General features: G+C 43.3%; 1 protein-coding gene across 2 annotated transcripts in view; it reads right to left on the reverse strand.

The window, feature by feature from the left end:
• Positions 1-3178: 3178 nt before the first annotated feature.
• The window catches only part of NEDD9 (neural precursor cell expressed, developmentally down-regulated 9), a 174615-nt gene continuing 163355 nt past the window's right edge, over positions 3179-14438 (reverse strand). For both annotated transcript variants that reach the window (XM_012753563.3, XM_012753562.3), the window contains 5 exons: positions 12099-12200; positions 11501-11602; positions 9433-10671; positions 8070-8159; positions 3179-5502 (listed from right to left, as the gene is read on the reverse strand). In XM_012753563.3, coding sequence (XP_012609017.2) covers positions 4993-5502; positions 8070-8159; positions 9433-10671; positions 11501-11602; positions 12099-12200 — 2043 coding nt within the window. In that variant the 3' untranslated portion in view covers positions 3179-4992. The remainder of the gene's footprint in view (positions 5503-8069; positions 8160-9432; positions 10672-11500; positions 11603-12098; positions 12201-14438) is intronic.

Below are 14438 nucleotides of genomic sequence, written 5' to 3' on the forward strand. Positions count from 1 at the left end.
TCCCCCACAGAGCATGTGTTGGAAACTTAGTCTCCAGTGCTAGCAGTGTTGGGAGGTGGGACCCAATGGGAGGTGTTGAAGTCATTAGGGCTCCACCCTCATGAATGAATTAATGCCGATTGTAAAAGGGCTTGAGGCTGTGAGTTCAATCTCTCGCTCTCTTGCACTCTCTGTTCTTCCACCTTCCACTATGGGATGACACAGCAAGAAGACCCTCACTAGATGCGGGCCCAACCTTGGACTTCTCAGCCTCCATAACTGTGAGAAATGAATTTCTTTTCTTTTTAAATTACCCAGTCCTGTGATGTTTTATTATAGCAACACAGCACAGACTAAGACATTTATCTTTACGATCCATCTCTTCAACCCCACCCTTTGCGTGTGGCTGTTTCTAACCAACCCGGATCACTTTGATTTTTCTCGTTCTTTGTACTTTGAAGTCTTTCTTTGCCTGTAGTTTTCAGGTGAGCATTTGTCTGCCTTAAATTGTTTAAAAGACGTGTTTACTTTTCTTTCTCAAAGAAAGGCAGAACGCAGGCCTTCCCTTTCTTGCCTGTCCCTTGGGCACACAGCGCGTGGCTGAGCACACAGAGACAGGCTGTGTGGCTGGGAGGGCTCCTCTCGCTGGGACAGCTGTGCCTATTGGTGGGCGGGGCGCGTTCACCTGTTCCTGCTGGCCAGGCAGGAATGTTGGATGAAAAAGTGAATCCTTGTTGTTTTTCATGTTCTCTGGCGAATGACAGTATTTCTTCATGTTTCTCAAAAAAATATGAAGAATGTAAATGTGGCTTATAGGGAAACATCTAAAACCCAGACGGACTTTTACTGACTAGGGGTTGGGGAAACCGTGCTTGTCTTCCTGGTGAGTGGTGAACGAGCTCGGTATTAACTCTAAAGCAATAGCTTATTACATTTTCAGAAGCTGAACTTTCCAATTTGACCCTTTTCTATGGATCCTCCAATGTTTCTATGAATTGATGATAATATTGACTTGGAAAAAAATGGAACATTAGGGTTAGTTGGGAAATGCTTTACCTCTTAAAAAATCCATTCTATTCAGGTGAGGCTTATATACAATAAAATGCACCTATTTTAGCATGTATTATGAGTTCTGACAGATTTATCCATTCACATAATTACTATAACAATCAAGATATAGATACTGTGATGTCCAATATAGTAGCCGCAAACCACATGTGGCTATTTAAATTCAAATGAACTAAAATAAACTAAAATTTAAAAAAAAAAACTGTTCCTCAGTTGTACTGGTCACTTTTCAAATGCTCAGTAGCCATACAAGGGACTATTGTTCAGGGTATTGGACCATGCAAATTATAAGACATTTCCACCATTGCAGAAAGTTCTGCAATCTTGAACAGCACTGATATAAAACAGACCTATCATACTAAAAAGTTCCTTTGTGCTCCTTCCAAGATAATTGCCAACCCTTATCCCAGCCTTAGGAAATCATAGATCTGATTTTTGTCACTACAAGTTAGATTTGTGTCTTCTGGAGCTTCATACGTAAGTATTCTTTATTTGCTTGGCCTTTGTTCAGTATGTTTCTGAGGTTGATCCACTCATGTTGTTACATGTATAATTAGTTTAATTTTTTTATCGCTGAATAGTATTCTGTTGTATGAATAGACCATAATTTATTTATCCACTCATCTGTTGATGACATTTGGGTTGTTTCCAGTTGGTATAATTTTGAATAAAGCAATTAGCTTTTTATGTGTACATATGTTTTCATTTTTCTTGGGTAAATACCTATGACTGGAATTGCTGGGTAATATAAAAAGTGTATGTTTAACTTTATTGGAGATTGCCAAACTACTTGCTGAGATGATTCTCTCATTTTACATTCCCACCAGCAATGTAGGAGAGTTTCGTTCTTACCAATTATTACTGATCTTTTTTGGTTTACTTGTTCTATTAATTACTAAAAGAGGGGTGTGGAAATCTCCACCTATCATTACAGATTTTCCATTTTCCTTTCAGTTATGTTAGTTTCTGCTTTATGTATTTTGAGACTTTGTGATTGGTACATACACATTTAGGAATATTTTGTGTTTTTTATGAATTAATTTATTATGAAATGTCCCTTTTTGCCCCTGTTCTGAATTCTACTTTGTCTATTAAGGATATAGCTGCTCCAGTTTTTTAAAAAAATTAGAATGTGCATGAAACATCTCTTTCTATCCCTTTGCTTTTAACTATCTATATATTTTTATTTAAACTGAGTGTCTTTTTCTTTTCTTTCTTTTTTTTTTTTTTTTGAGACAAGGTCTTGCTCTATTACTCAGGCTAGAGTGCAGTAGTGTGTCATCATAGTGCACTGCAACCTCAAACTCCTGGGCTCAGGCGATGCTCCTGATTCAGCCTCCCAAGTAGCTGGGACTATAAGCACACGCCACCATGCCAGACTAATTTTTCTGTTCTGTAGAGACCTGAGGTCTCACTATTGCTCAGGCTGGTCTTGAACTCCTAGCCTTAAGCTATCTTCTTGCCTCAGCCTCCCAAAGTGCTAGGATTATAGGTGTGAGCCTCCATGCCCAGCCATGTCTTTTAAATAGCATACAGTTTAGTCTTGCTTTTTAAATCTAGTCTGAGAATCTCTGACTTTTCATGGGAGTGTCTAGACCATTTATTTTTAAAAAATGATGAAGAATAAACTGTACATATTTAAAGTGTACAATTTGATGACTTTTGGCATGCATACATTTGTGAAACGATCATCACCAACAAGAAAATGGGCATTTCCTTCATGCCTGTTTCCCTGGGCTCCTTTGAAATCCATTTCTCCCACCATTTTTCTCCCTAGGCAACCACTGGTGTGCTTTCTGTTGCTACAGTTTGTATTTCTAAAATTTCATATAAATGGAAACATATCATATGTACTCTTTTTATCTGTCTTCTTTTTCATATCATAAGGATTTTTAGATTTTTAAATTCATTCATGTTGTTTTTTTGTTTCAATTTTTTTCCTTTTTATTTTTGTGTAGTATTCCATTGAGTGGATATGCAACAATATTTTATTCATTCCTTAAAAAATATTCTAGATCTATAGTATTGATAAAATAATTTAACTTTCTATATTAGGAGTGCCAAAATAAGCTAATATTTAATTTTGTGGCAAAGAGAGAAATATGGAAAAGAAAACCCAGTGACTATGAACAAAGAGATCTAAAAATTTAATGATTTAAAAATAGCTTCTACATACAAGATGGCAAAAAGAGTAATACAAATTGATCATTTTGGTTTTAAAAACGTGAAATGTCACTGTGGAGCTTAAATCAAGTCTGCCATCTTCTAGGAAATACACACCATACAATGAAATCTACAAGGACATACTTTTTAACTTCTTCAAGTGTTGTTTATCTTTAGCAACCCCCTTCCTCTGGACACCTTTTAATCTTCTTTTGGCAGAGTGGAACTTTGAGAATTATAATAGCAGTTGTTTTGAAAAGGACTTTCTATGATAATTTATTTCCACTGTTTTTTTTAATCACACTGAAATCACTCATTTTTCGATCTTAAACCCTTTCTGTTCCAGTGATTTGAATGTTCAAAACAAGTAAGCTTAATTCCGTCAAGGCATATATTGCAAATAAAAACAAGTCTGCAAATAGGCTAGAATAAAACCATTAAACAAGAGCTGGTCTGAAAGATCACAGATAACATTCTTTTTGACTTGGTAACTTGTGAATACATTTACCCACTATGTAAGAAGTATTGCATTTGCCCTATGATGAGTCTGATGGCTTGTGGTGTCTGCACTTTGCTAACCCAAGTAGCTGTAAGGAGATAGACTATGGGATAGATAGTTCCTTTGACCTTATTATACAAAAGGTCATTGGCCACACAAAGTTGTAAAAATCAGACAGTCTCTGTACAGCTGCGCTGAGTGTTGAGTCTGCATATGTGAATTTTAAAGAGGGTGCAAGACCAAGCAATAAATTCTCTGAGAAAGCAGGATATGGTCTGGTGGCTCTGAAGTTCAATGAGGAAGGACTGGCCAGTTTCCCTCTGGTAATGGGGGTAGTAGCACCTAAGTGAAAGTTAAGAGTCAGAAATGCCTCTAACCTACAACTGGCCGATGGAACCATCCCTTCCTTTTTGTGGACAATCACAATCTGATGTGTCTCTGTGAATTCCTGCTGCAAATAATGTGGTTTTTACAACCCTAAAAACATCCTTTGGAAAACTTCAGTGGTTGAATCATTCACAAATGCAGATCAAATAGCCCCAGGGAGACAAGTGCTTTCCTTTTGTTGTAGCTTCCTCTCAGTGTTGAAATAACCCAGTCCTAACTGTGGACTTGGCCTCCAAATATACTGTCTCCTCCCTCCAGCACCTGAAATATCAGAGCTTGCATTAACATATACTTTCTGAAATTTGCTCTCCAAGAGGGCTTTTTCAGTGGGAAGTGGGCATTTTGGGCCACCAATGTGTTCAAGATGGTCGCTTTTGGAAGGGGTTTCAAAACAAGAATAAGCCATACCATGCTCATTGTTTGGGAGGTGAACGCTTGCAACTATACTATGCTTCCCAGATCTGGGAGCACCAGGCTCAGAAGCATCACTAGGACGTGGAGAGCAACATTACAACCATCTGGGATGTTTTCTAGGGAAAAAAAATGCAGCATTTGGAGGTGCTTACTAAGGTGCTTCTTAATTCATGTTTTCAAAATGGAATGTGTCAGACAAACATGTACAAACACACATGAATACACAGGTAAACACAAGCACGTGAACAAGTTTTTGTACAGTTGATGTCTTACTTATAGGTATACATAAGAACCACACAGGGAAAAGAAAAAGATTTCCCTCTCCAGCTCCCTGAATTTCTGAAAGTTGTCTAACCCAGAAAAATGTTAAAATATTTCATTTTCATACAAAATATCTACAAAATAGATAACATTTACAAAAACCAGATAGTATTTCCAGTTTTCCTTAGTAACCCTTAACTCAGTCTTCCTCCTTTTTCTTCTCAGAACGTTGCCATCTCCAGCAAAGAGCGCTTGAACAGCTGAGCGTTCCTCGACAAGTCTGTCACTTGGTGCACCATTTCCTGCAGGGCCGTCGTGCTGGGGTAATGGAGGGCGGCCATCTTGGTCGCCATGACTATAGTCTTGAGCTGTTCGCAGAGCTGGTTGCTGGAGTTCATCACTTTGTTGCGAATGTCCTGGGCAGCCACCTGCCTTGTCAGCGTGTCTCCAATGAACACCAGTTTGTGTGCACTAAGGATGACAAACTTACTATGCGCCACAAAGATCCGTGGGGGCTGGGCTGAGCTGACACAGCTGAAGAGCGCGTCGATAGCGTTGAGAAGGGAAATGAAATGGGTCTCACACTGGTCATAGTAGAAGCAGAGCAGCTGCCGGTCCTGGGCACCCACGCTGCTGCTGGTGGTTGGGAGGTTCTGGGAGGGCTTCCACTTGGTGATGTCATTCTCCACCGGCTTTGTGATTTCTTGTTCCAACAGCTGGAACTGGCTCAGCTGCAAGGAAGACAAAAGTAGATTTCCTTAGGGCAAATCTAAGGAAATTTTAGATTTGGGGGTGGGAGATTAAATGAGTCCTAAGCTCAGGTCACAGATAGTCCTTACCTACAAAAGAGAGGTCTCTTCTGAGTTTTAGTGAAATAGCTAGAAATTATTATAATTGCAATTATAGGTGGGAGATTAATTTCTATCACTGTTGTGTTGTGATGGAAATTAACTTGGGTTTGGAGTTAAAAGACAGGGATTTTAGTCCCTAGTGTCAGATGCTTATTAGCTATGAGGTGTTGGCCAAGTTGCCTTGCTTTCCTAAATTGTTCAATGTGGATGTTAGGAAAGATGAGCCCTAAGGAATCCTCCAGCTCAGACCTTCTATGATTGGACCACTGGTCTCCTCTGTCCTCTGGCTAGATGGCAGCCTGGGGTTTAACCAGCCCTGTGACCTACATCTTTATGAAGGATAAAGAAGTTGGTTATTTACAAAGTGCTTAGAGTAATAGTGTTTGGTACATCATAGGTGCTACGTAAATACTAAATGTTGAGTGCTGGCAAGGGAAAATCAAATGTATTGACCTCTTTGACATGAAAGTCATTGATAGTTTGCTGCTTCTTGGGGAAAGCCTTGACTGTCTCAAGATGCTCAAATGAAATGACAATTCATGGCCCTTTTCTATTTCTCCTACTCTTTCTGTCCAGATTTATAGATATAATCCAGTACTACCGGGAAAGCCAGAGCACATAAATATATGTGCCCTTGTGTTAAAGAGTATTTCTAAGGAAATATGAATGCTAGTTGTGCATCATAATATTTAGCCCCCAGAACTGTTAAGAAGAAAAGCGAGTCACCCAGAGTTAGACTCATTGGGTATTAACTTTTTTTCGTCTTTCTTCATTGCTCCCAACTGGTGTCCTATTTAAATTGCAATTATAATAATTTCTAGCTATTCCAGTAAGACTCAGAAGAGACCTCTCTTTTGCAAGTAAGGACTATCTGTGACCTGAGCTTAGGACTCATTTAATCTCCCACCATGAGGTAGGGATCAGTTAGAGCAGAGATAACCTCACCCAGCTTCTCTTCTGAGAATTGCACAGTGAGCTTTACTTTTCTGTGGAATCTACTTTCTTTTTAAAAACTACTATGGTTTCAACAAGTTCCCTAAAGCCCTTTCAACAAGTTCCCTAAAGCCCAGGCAGTATTTGACCTGGCCAAATACTAAAGCAAACATAAACAGGCTGGTGTTCCAAGGTATTTAATAACAATGAATTATATTTCATATGGCTTATGCAAATACGTTCATCAATATATCATCCCATTAGACTGTAGAACTTCTCTACAGTCCTAGTTCTCACTAGGCTTGGCTATATCTTCATTTTCTGTTCTTGAAATCTCCTGTTATATGGCTTTACTATAAAATCTGTTTGCTTGGGCTAGCTTGAGTGGGTCTTGTTTCTTGAGACCAAAAGCCTTAACCTAAGTAGTCCTAATATGTTAGATATGCAGGCTTAGCTTAAAAAACATTGCCATTCAGATGTAATCCAGGTACACCAAGATGTATTTCCCACTTCATAGAGAAGTAACTGAAGTTCGGGGAAGTTCCTTGACTTAACGTGGTTAGTTAGAAAGCAAGAATTGGAACTCAGGTTTCCTGAACACAGCATGCCATTTCATTACACACCACTTCACTTCGTTTCATCTTAAAAGGCTTGTAAACGCTCAATTCATTTTGCTGTATTTTTATACCCTTGTCCTAGCAACACCCATCATTATCTGCCCTACTTACAGCCAACTTCTGAATGGACATGCCCTGCCCAAGGTCCTTGGCAAATGGGCTTGGATATATTTTGAAAACATTGAATCCTGCCCTCCTACCCTTAGGCTTGTGTTGTCAGTGAGAGATAGAGAGATAGAGATTGAGACTGAGATAGAGATGAGAGACAGAGAAAGAGAGAGATTGGAGGGGGGTGGCCCAATCAGATTATCTTTCTTAGGAATCTGATGAACCGCCCAGAAGGCAGCTGACCATCAGAGGCGGGAGCTGGGATGATGGCTTTGAGTGGCCATTGATGTAAAGTTACAGAGGGGCCAAAGTAGTAGGTAAGCAGGGGAAACTTCAGAAAATAGGGGAGAATGAAGCAGATTGACAGAGAGAAGTAAAGGAAGTACAGGAGAGAGATTTTACAGTCCTAGCTCTCGCTAGACTGGGTTACATCTTCATTTTCTATTCTTGAATTCCCCTACTACAGCTTTACTATGAAACCTGATTGCTTACGCTACCTTAAGTGGGTCTTTTTTCTTGAGGCCAAAAGCCTTATCCTAAATAGTCCTAATGTATTAGATACGCAGGCTTAGTCAAAAAAACAAATTGCCATTTAGACGTAATCCAGGCACACCCAGATGGATTAGTTAGGCCACAGACCTCTTTGCTCTTATACTCCATTATATGCATTGGAGTTAATTTATGCCAGTGTGTTGGAAGGATCAAAATCATAATCTTTTGAAGTTACACCCTCCCTACTGAGCAGGAAATCTTTTAACACCACGCAGTTTTTGTTCTGATTGAACTTACCTGATGGTGTTCCAGCTGCGTCTTGTTCTGTTTGATGATATTCTCTTTTTCTAACAGCTCTTTCTGTTGCCTCTCAAACTCCTCCTTCCCCTGTTATTTTTCAACATAAAGAACACATTACATCATTGTTGTGATTCACTTATGTTAATAATTTCATCAACAAACGTGTAAATACTCTTGTCATTTTCCACTGCCTTGCCAATTTAGCACATGCCTGGTTCAGCCCTATGAACTCAGACAGGGGTGACATGCTTCTCTACTGGACTTTGGAGTCATTGTGTAGACTGAGGCTGAAAAATACAATCCATTTCCATGTGGGGCGCCATGATATCTGGTTCACCTTCCCATTTTCGGAGAGCTACCCACGGTCCCCTTCAAACCCCCTTAAGCGGCACTATTTCTCAGGGCTCTTTCCTAAGAGATTATATGTGAACCCATAAACCTCCAACACACGTCCACATGCGGTCCCCATTTCACTTCTGGTTGCCTCAGATCATCTGCAGATTTCTATTCCAAGTTAGTGTTTCCCAATGTGTGGAGTTGGACAACCAGTGAGGCGAAAGTTTAGTACCTCCAGCCGCTCTCCCCACACTTTTCCTCAACACAGGTGTGGCTTGGTTCTCCTTCTCACACTCTCTTGCACTCAAGGGAATCTGGTAGTTTAATAGTTCTCAGTATAATCCATGGCTTTCAATCAAATTAAGAGAATGGCAGAATAAGACAGTAAGCCTAATTCTAAATAATAGATCTTGCTAGAGTGTTTTAATCCCTCAAAGTGGAAGGGCAAGCTTTCAGGACCCCAGGTCAACCCAGTAATCCTCTAGGAAAGTGTGAGATGGGGTTAAGTTTGTAAGCAGTTACACACACACTATAGACCTAGAAGGGACCTTAGAAATTCTCTAATACAGGAGTTTTCAATTTTTTTTCTTAACAGTGAAACCAATTTTTTCCCCCAAATAAAATATCATATGGAGCTATAGCCTGTAATACAAATAGAAGTGGAGCTGGTATTATTATTAGGGGCCCACTCTCCTACTTGCTGAGCGTCCTGCTGGCCTGGGGCACATCAGTGGGATCTAATACAGTCTCGCACATCATTCATTTTGCAAATGAGGAAGTTAAGGCCCAGGGAGGTTAAATAAGTTGGTCACATAAGAAGCGCTGGAGAAAGGTCTAGAGCCGAGGACTCAGGGCCTCAGTCCAGGGTTCCTCCTACTGTACAACATCATCTCCAGTGTGTGAACCACTGGGACTAGCACTAATCGTGGTCCCTCCTTTGGTGGTCCAGCCCGACAGCCTTACAGGCATTCGTCCCAGCTCTCTGCCCGTGAGTGCAGGTGTCGGATGAGTCTGGCTTCTTTACCTGCAGGTGGACGTAGTCATAGTCATCCATCCAGCTCCTTTCGGAACCGTCGCTGCTGCTACAGTCAGGGGCCTGGTCCTTGCCGAGGCCTGGGGGCAATGGCTTGGTGTGGGCCTGCGCCTTGTGCTCAGCAGGATGCAGCAGCTGCATGGGGGAGCCCCCACGCGGGTACTCGGTCGAGTTCGTGATACTCTCGGGCCCGTTCTTCAGCTGCAAGCTGCCGGGGCCGGGCCTGAAGAGGGCCTCTGCGTTGGTGTTGATGGTGGTGGTGAGCTGCTTGGCGTCATCGGGCACCGTCTTTGCCACCATCACAAAGCGGTCCAGGTCGTCGCACTTGTTCTGGGGCTTGTTGATGGCCAGGATATTCAGGGACCAGCTGCACTCGTTTAAGTCCTGGCTGGTCTGACTTAGAATCTGGTGGGAGTCTTCCACTCGTTGGAGCTCCCGCTTCATCTTGCTGTGGAGGGAGAGCTCCGGGAGGCAGGCGGCGTTGGCCGCGGCTCCCCTGGCGAAGTGCAGGTACTCGCGCAGGAGCAGCTCCACCTTGTCCGCCGCCGTGCGGATCTCGTTGACGTGCCTTTCCATGTAGCGGTAGCACCGCCAGTCTGTGGCGACCAGCGCCAGCAGGCCGCACACGCCCACCTCCAGGGCCTGCTGCAGCCGGTGTAGCCTCTCGATGGCCGCGTCTGGGTCCAGCAGGAGCCTTTTGTCCGGAGACGGGGAGGCCGACAGCGAGGACTCCTTGGAGGAGGTGGAGGACGTGGACATGTTGCTCCTGGTGCTGCCCGTGCTGGAGAAGGACAGCCGGTTGATCCCGTCCGCCACGTCCCGGGAGCCCTTCGCGTCCGGCGCGCGGTGCAGGGGCACGTCGTAGACGCCGTCGCTTTCTTCGGGCCGCGCGTTCTCACTGGCCTCTGCGGGCGGCTCGAGGAGCTGAACTCCTCGCGGGACGTCGTAGGCGTCGCTCCGAGCCGCGCCCAGGCCGGGCTGCGCGGCGGGGCGGTGCAGGGGCGCGCCCTGCTGGAGCCTGCGCGCCCCGGCCTCCGCGGCCCCCGCGGCGTCGCAGCATTGGGCCGCAGGCTCCCTCCCCGCGGGCTGGCTGCTGGCGGGGGGGATGTCGTACACCCCCTCGGGCCTGATGCCCGGCCGGGCAGCCTGTCTCACGGGAGGGGGGAAATCGTAGTCTTTTTCCCTAGGCCCGGCTTCGTCGCGGCAGGCAGAGGGTGGGACGGCATACACCTGAAGAGTGAGCGGAAAGCAACACGTTATTTGTTCAGCGGGCTCAGAGGAAGGCGCAGACACTGACTCCTACCTGACCTCGAAGGGCAGAATCCTCTGTCCTGTTTGCGGCTCCTTTCCTTTTGCATTTCCCACGGCTCTCCTCTACGCCGCTCCCACTCCCCTCACCCGCTGACACGCGGACCCACTCCCCGGTGCTTGGTGCTGCCTCGAACGTGCAGCCCTCCTGGCTGCCTGCTCAGCCCTTGCTCGTGGCCCGTGCAGTAGCGCACGGGACCGGTGTCAGAGGACCTGAGGTCTCTCCCTGGGGTCCCCGTCATCACACCAGCTGTGTTCTGAGAGCTTAGTGCCCTTATCTATAAAGATAACTGCACTTCCTGTGCAGGCACACTCTGGGGGTGACAGGGAGTCCAACGAGTTAACCCATGCATATGCGCTGGGTAAGCTGTGAAACCCTCTTTAAATATGAGATGTATTAGTACCTGCTGAACGGAGCTAATTATCTTCCCTTCCAATTGCTTCTCCTTATTGGCTTCCCCATTTCTTTTAGTGGAGGCCCCTAAATATGGAATTCCTATAGTTATCTTTAATTATTATCCTTCCTTCCTTCCTTCCTTCCTTCCTTCCTTCCTTCCTTCCTTCCTTCCTTCCTTCCTTCCTTCCTTCCTTCCTTCCTTCCTTCCCTCCCTCCTTCCTTCCTTTGTTTGCTCACTCACCAAGATGACTTTTTCCCCTTTTGGGTTTGTCCTTCTTGTTTTATCTCAATAAACACCCCCCACACAGACACACACATATGCCGCTTCCTGCTGCTTTGCCGTAGCTCACTTACCCCTTTAGTAGGAGGGATGTCATAGACCCCTTGAGGTTTTATCTCTCCCACTGGAACTGAAAACACAGGGCCTTTCATGGATGAGGGAGGGATGTCATATACCTGAAGAGAAACACTCAGAGTTACCCAGAATGGAAATATCTTATACTTGTCACTTGTTAACACTACTAAGTGTCTAATGATGGATTTATTTATCAGGCTATGTACAGGCCTGATCTTTGGCAATGTTCCATGTCATAGGGGTTGATGGAATTTTTTGTGTAAGTTTTGTGTTCTTTGATTGAGATCAAATATAAAAGTGATCTTACATGAAATATCTACACTGTAACTTTAAACCATAGTTTAAATTTTATACTTTCCAATGTAAAATGATAAGGCAATAAAAGGTTTCTCAGATGAAAGACGAGAATTTCCTGATCAAGCAAATCTAGAACACATAATTTAAATAATATTGGCTAATACAGCTACTCGCTAGACAACCTAAATAAAGCTTCATGTGAAATGTGCATAATTTGGGGACTTCCTTTCCTCTACAGCCCTGAAGGATCACTGGCCTTAAGAGCTTCTATCCCCTGGTGACCGTGTTGCTGGTACGTACCCCTTGGGTGGTATGGGAGGGAGGGATATCATAGACGTCCTTCTGGTACCTGGATGGGTACTCGTACACATAGCCATGGCCTGTCCTCACTGGGGTTATCACCTGTGGGCAAGAAGACACAGATGTAAAATTCCAAGCCTGAGTCCTTAGCAAATCTCCTAGTCTCTAATCAGGCATTCACCCCTCATCTCTCTGCCATAAAAACGTAAAAGGAAAGAAAACAATGGAAGAAAGAAGAAAGAGAGAAAAGGAAGGAGACAAGGAGACACCAGGTTAGAAAACTTTAAAATTCCTCTTGGATCCCAAGGAGGCATAAGTCCTTGAAATATTTCTATCGACCTTCTTCATGGTAACAAAATCATCTCAAAGTTCATCAGATGAAGTCTCAATTCCCAAAATATACTTTCAGGGAGACTCATTTTTAAATTATGAAAGTCCTAGATGATCCCTCTGGAGCATCCAAAGTGCAGTATACTGAATTGTTTGGGTTTTTTTTTTTTTTTTAAGGTTCTGAAACTATTTGTAAAGTGAATAATGCAAATAGAGTTCATCCACTTAAAATTCCTCTCATATCTTCCGCAGTATGCCTCTTCATCTGACATTATTATTATGATTATAACTAAAATTCCATGGGTCACGAGAGTACTTTTACAAAGCCAATACTCAAACAGAGCTGTCCTTAGAAGTTTCTAGGAGGTTTGAATCTAATTTATGAAACAAAGAAAATACTGAGTCAGGGAGCTATGAAGAACAATGTTTAGGTCTCCTGACCTCTAGTCTCTAATCATTTTCTCATTTCCACCATAGAAGAAAACATCCCCCTGAGTGTACCTACATCCAAGGAATGTCAGAAGTCAAATGCGCTCATCAGGACTCTGGCATCTGGTACCAATGCCAGTGAAATAAATCTCACCCAACAGCCTCCTGTTCTCATACCTACACACCTCACTGGTGTCCTAAGCACCAATAGGGAAATTACTTGAACTTAACTCACTGCGAAATATATTTAATCCTCCAGGGGCTTCTAAATTGCCAGGGTCTTGTTTATGCCCAAATCCCACCCCTCTCCCCAATCACTAACAGAGCCCACCTCAAGTATTGCCCAAGACATCTTTGAGGAGAACAGATATTGCAAATTAGGAAGAGCTGGTTGTTCCCTAAGAAACCATCATCTTTTATCCTTTCTCTGATGTGAAAATCTGGCGTCAGGCTTCCTACAAAACTATGTGAAAAATGCTCCACGTCTGTCTTACGCTGAAATGGGTGGAACTCAGCCAAATGCACCAATGCCCTTCTCCCCAGGGGCTTTAAAATGCCTGAGTTCAATTTGGTTTTAAATCCCTAGAGCTTACAACTCATTTCTTGCAATGAAGGTAAAGGAGATTAGTATGCAGTCAACATTTCCATCAAGTCTCTCCACTGTCTCGGGTTTAAAAAAAGAACCTATTGCTTTAAGGTTTGTTGGCATGGAGCTTAGAGAACCATTTTATAGAGTGGCCACTGTATTGTGCATAGCAAACCTTCCTTTTTAAAGCAGGGTGCCCTTTGCTAAAGAAAAACACACTGTGTTCCTAATGCCCTTATATAATATTTTTTAATTCACTCGCTATTGTCCAGGAGAGAAATGAAGACCTTCCCTTGGTCTATCTCCTCAGCCCCTCTATTTATAGCGCTCTGTTTTGGCTTTATAATAGAACTTGCTCACAACGCAGCTTTTGTTCAGCCTTAAAGTTTCTAAGAGTGGATTTTATCCAAGGTTGCCAACTTAGTAATAATGCTAATGGAAAACCAAGCCTGGTTATGCTGAAGTCCGGCTTAACTGTTCATCTTTTGTTTAAAAAAACAGAAGGGGGCAGAGAGGTAGAGGGGGTGATGCTGGGGTCTGAAAACAGCACCAGGTGACATATAAACATACGGCACGAGCTCAGAAAAGAGAGGCAAGGTCATGGCCAAAGCTTTTCCTTGCCTTTGTGGATCTTCTCTGGCACAGAGCGTTAATGCTTGCCGGTATTTAACATTTCACTTCCTGACAAATGTCACAGAACCTCAACTTGCTCTTTCTTTCTCATTTAGAGGATGCCTGTGGTCATCTGGTTTTTAAAAACTTTGCATTCCAAACCAGTCATTTTCCTTGTTTATGCATTCAAAGAAACAGATGGTGAAAACCACAGGGGGAAAAAGCCAACGGAATAGTCTCCCCCATTCCAGCCTTCCCAATGTTACCATCTAATTCACGTTGATCCACAAATGACATTTAAATGGGACCAGCGTTTTGCATCTGGCCGGACTCGTCCAGGGCGTACTGTGATCTGCACTGTGACATCTGGAAGATCAGGGAGC

Source organism: Microcebus murinus, chromosome 15 (assembly GCF_040939455.1).
Source record: "Microcebus murinus isolate Inina chromosome 15, M.murinus_Inina_mat1.0, whole genome shotgun sequence".
Taxonomy (NCBI): Eukaryota; Metazoa; Chordata; class Mammalia; order Primates; family Cheirogaleidae; genus Microcebus; species Microcebus murinus.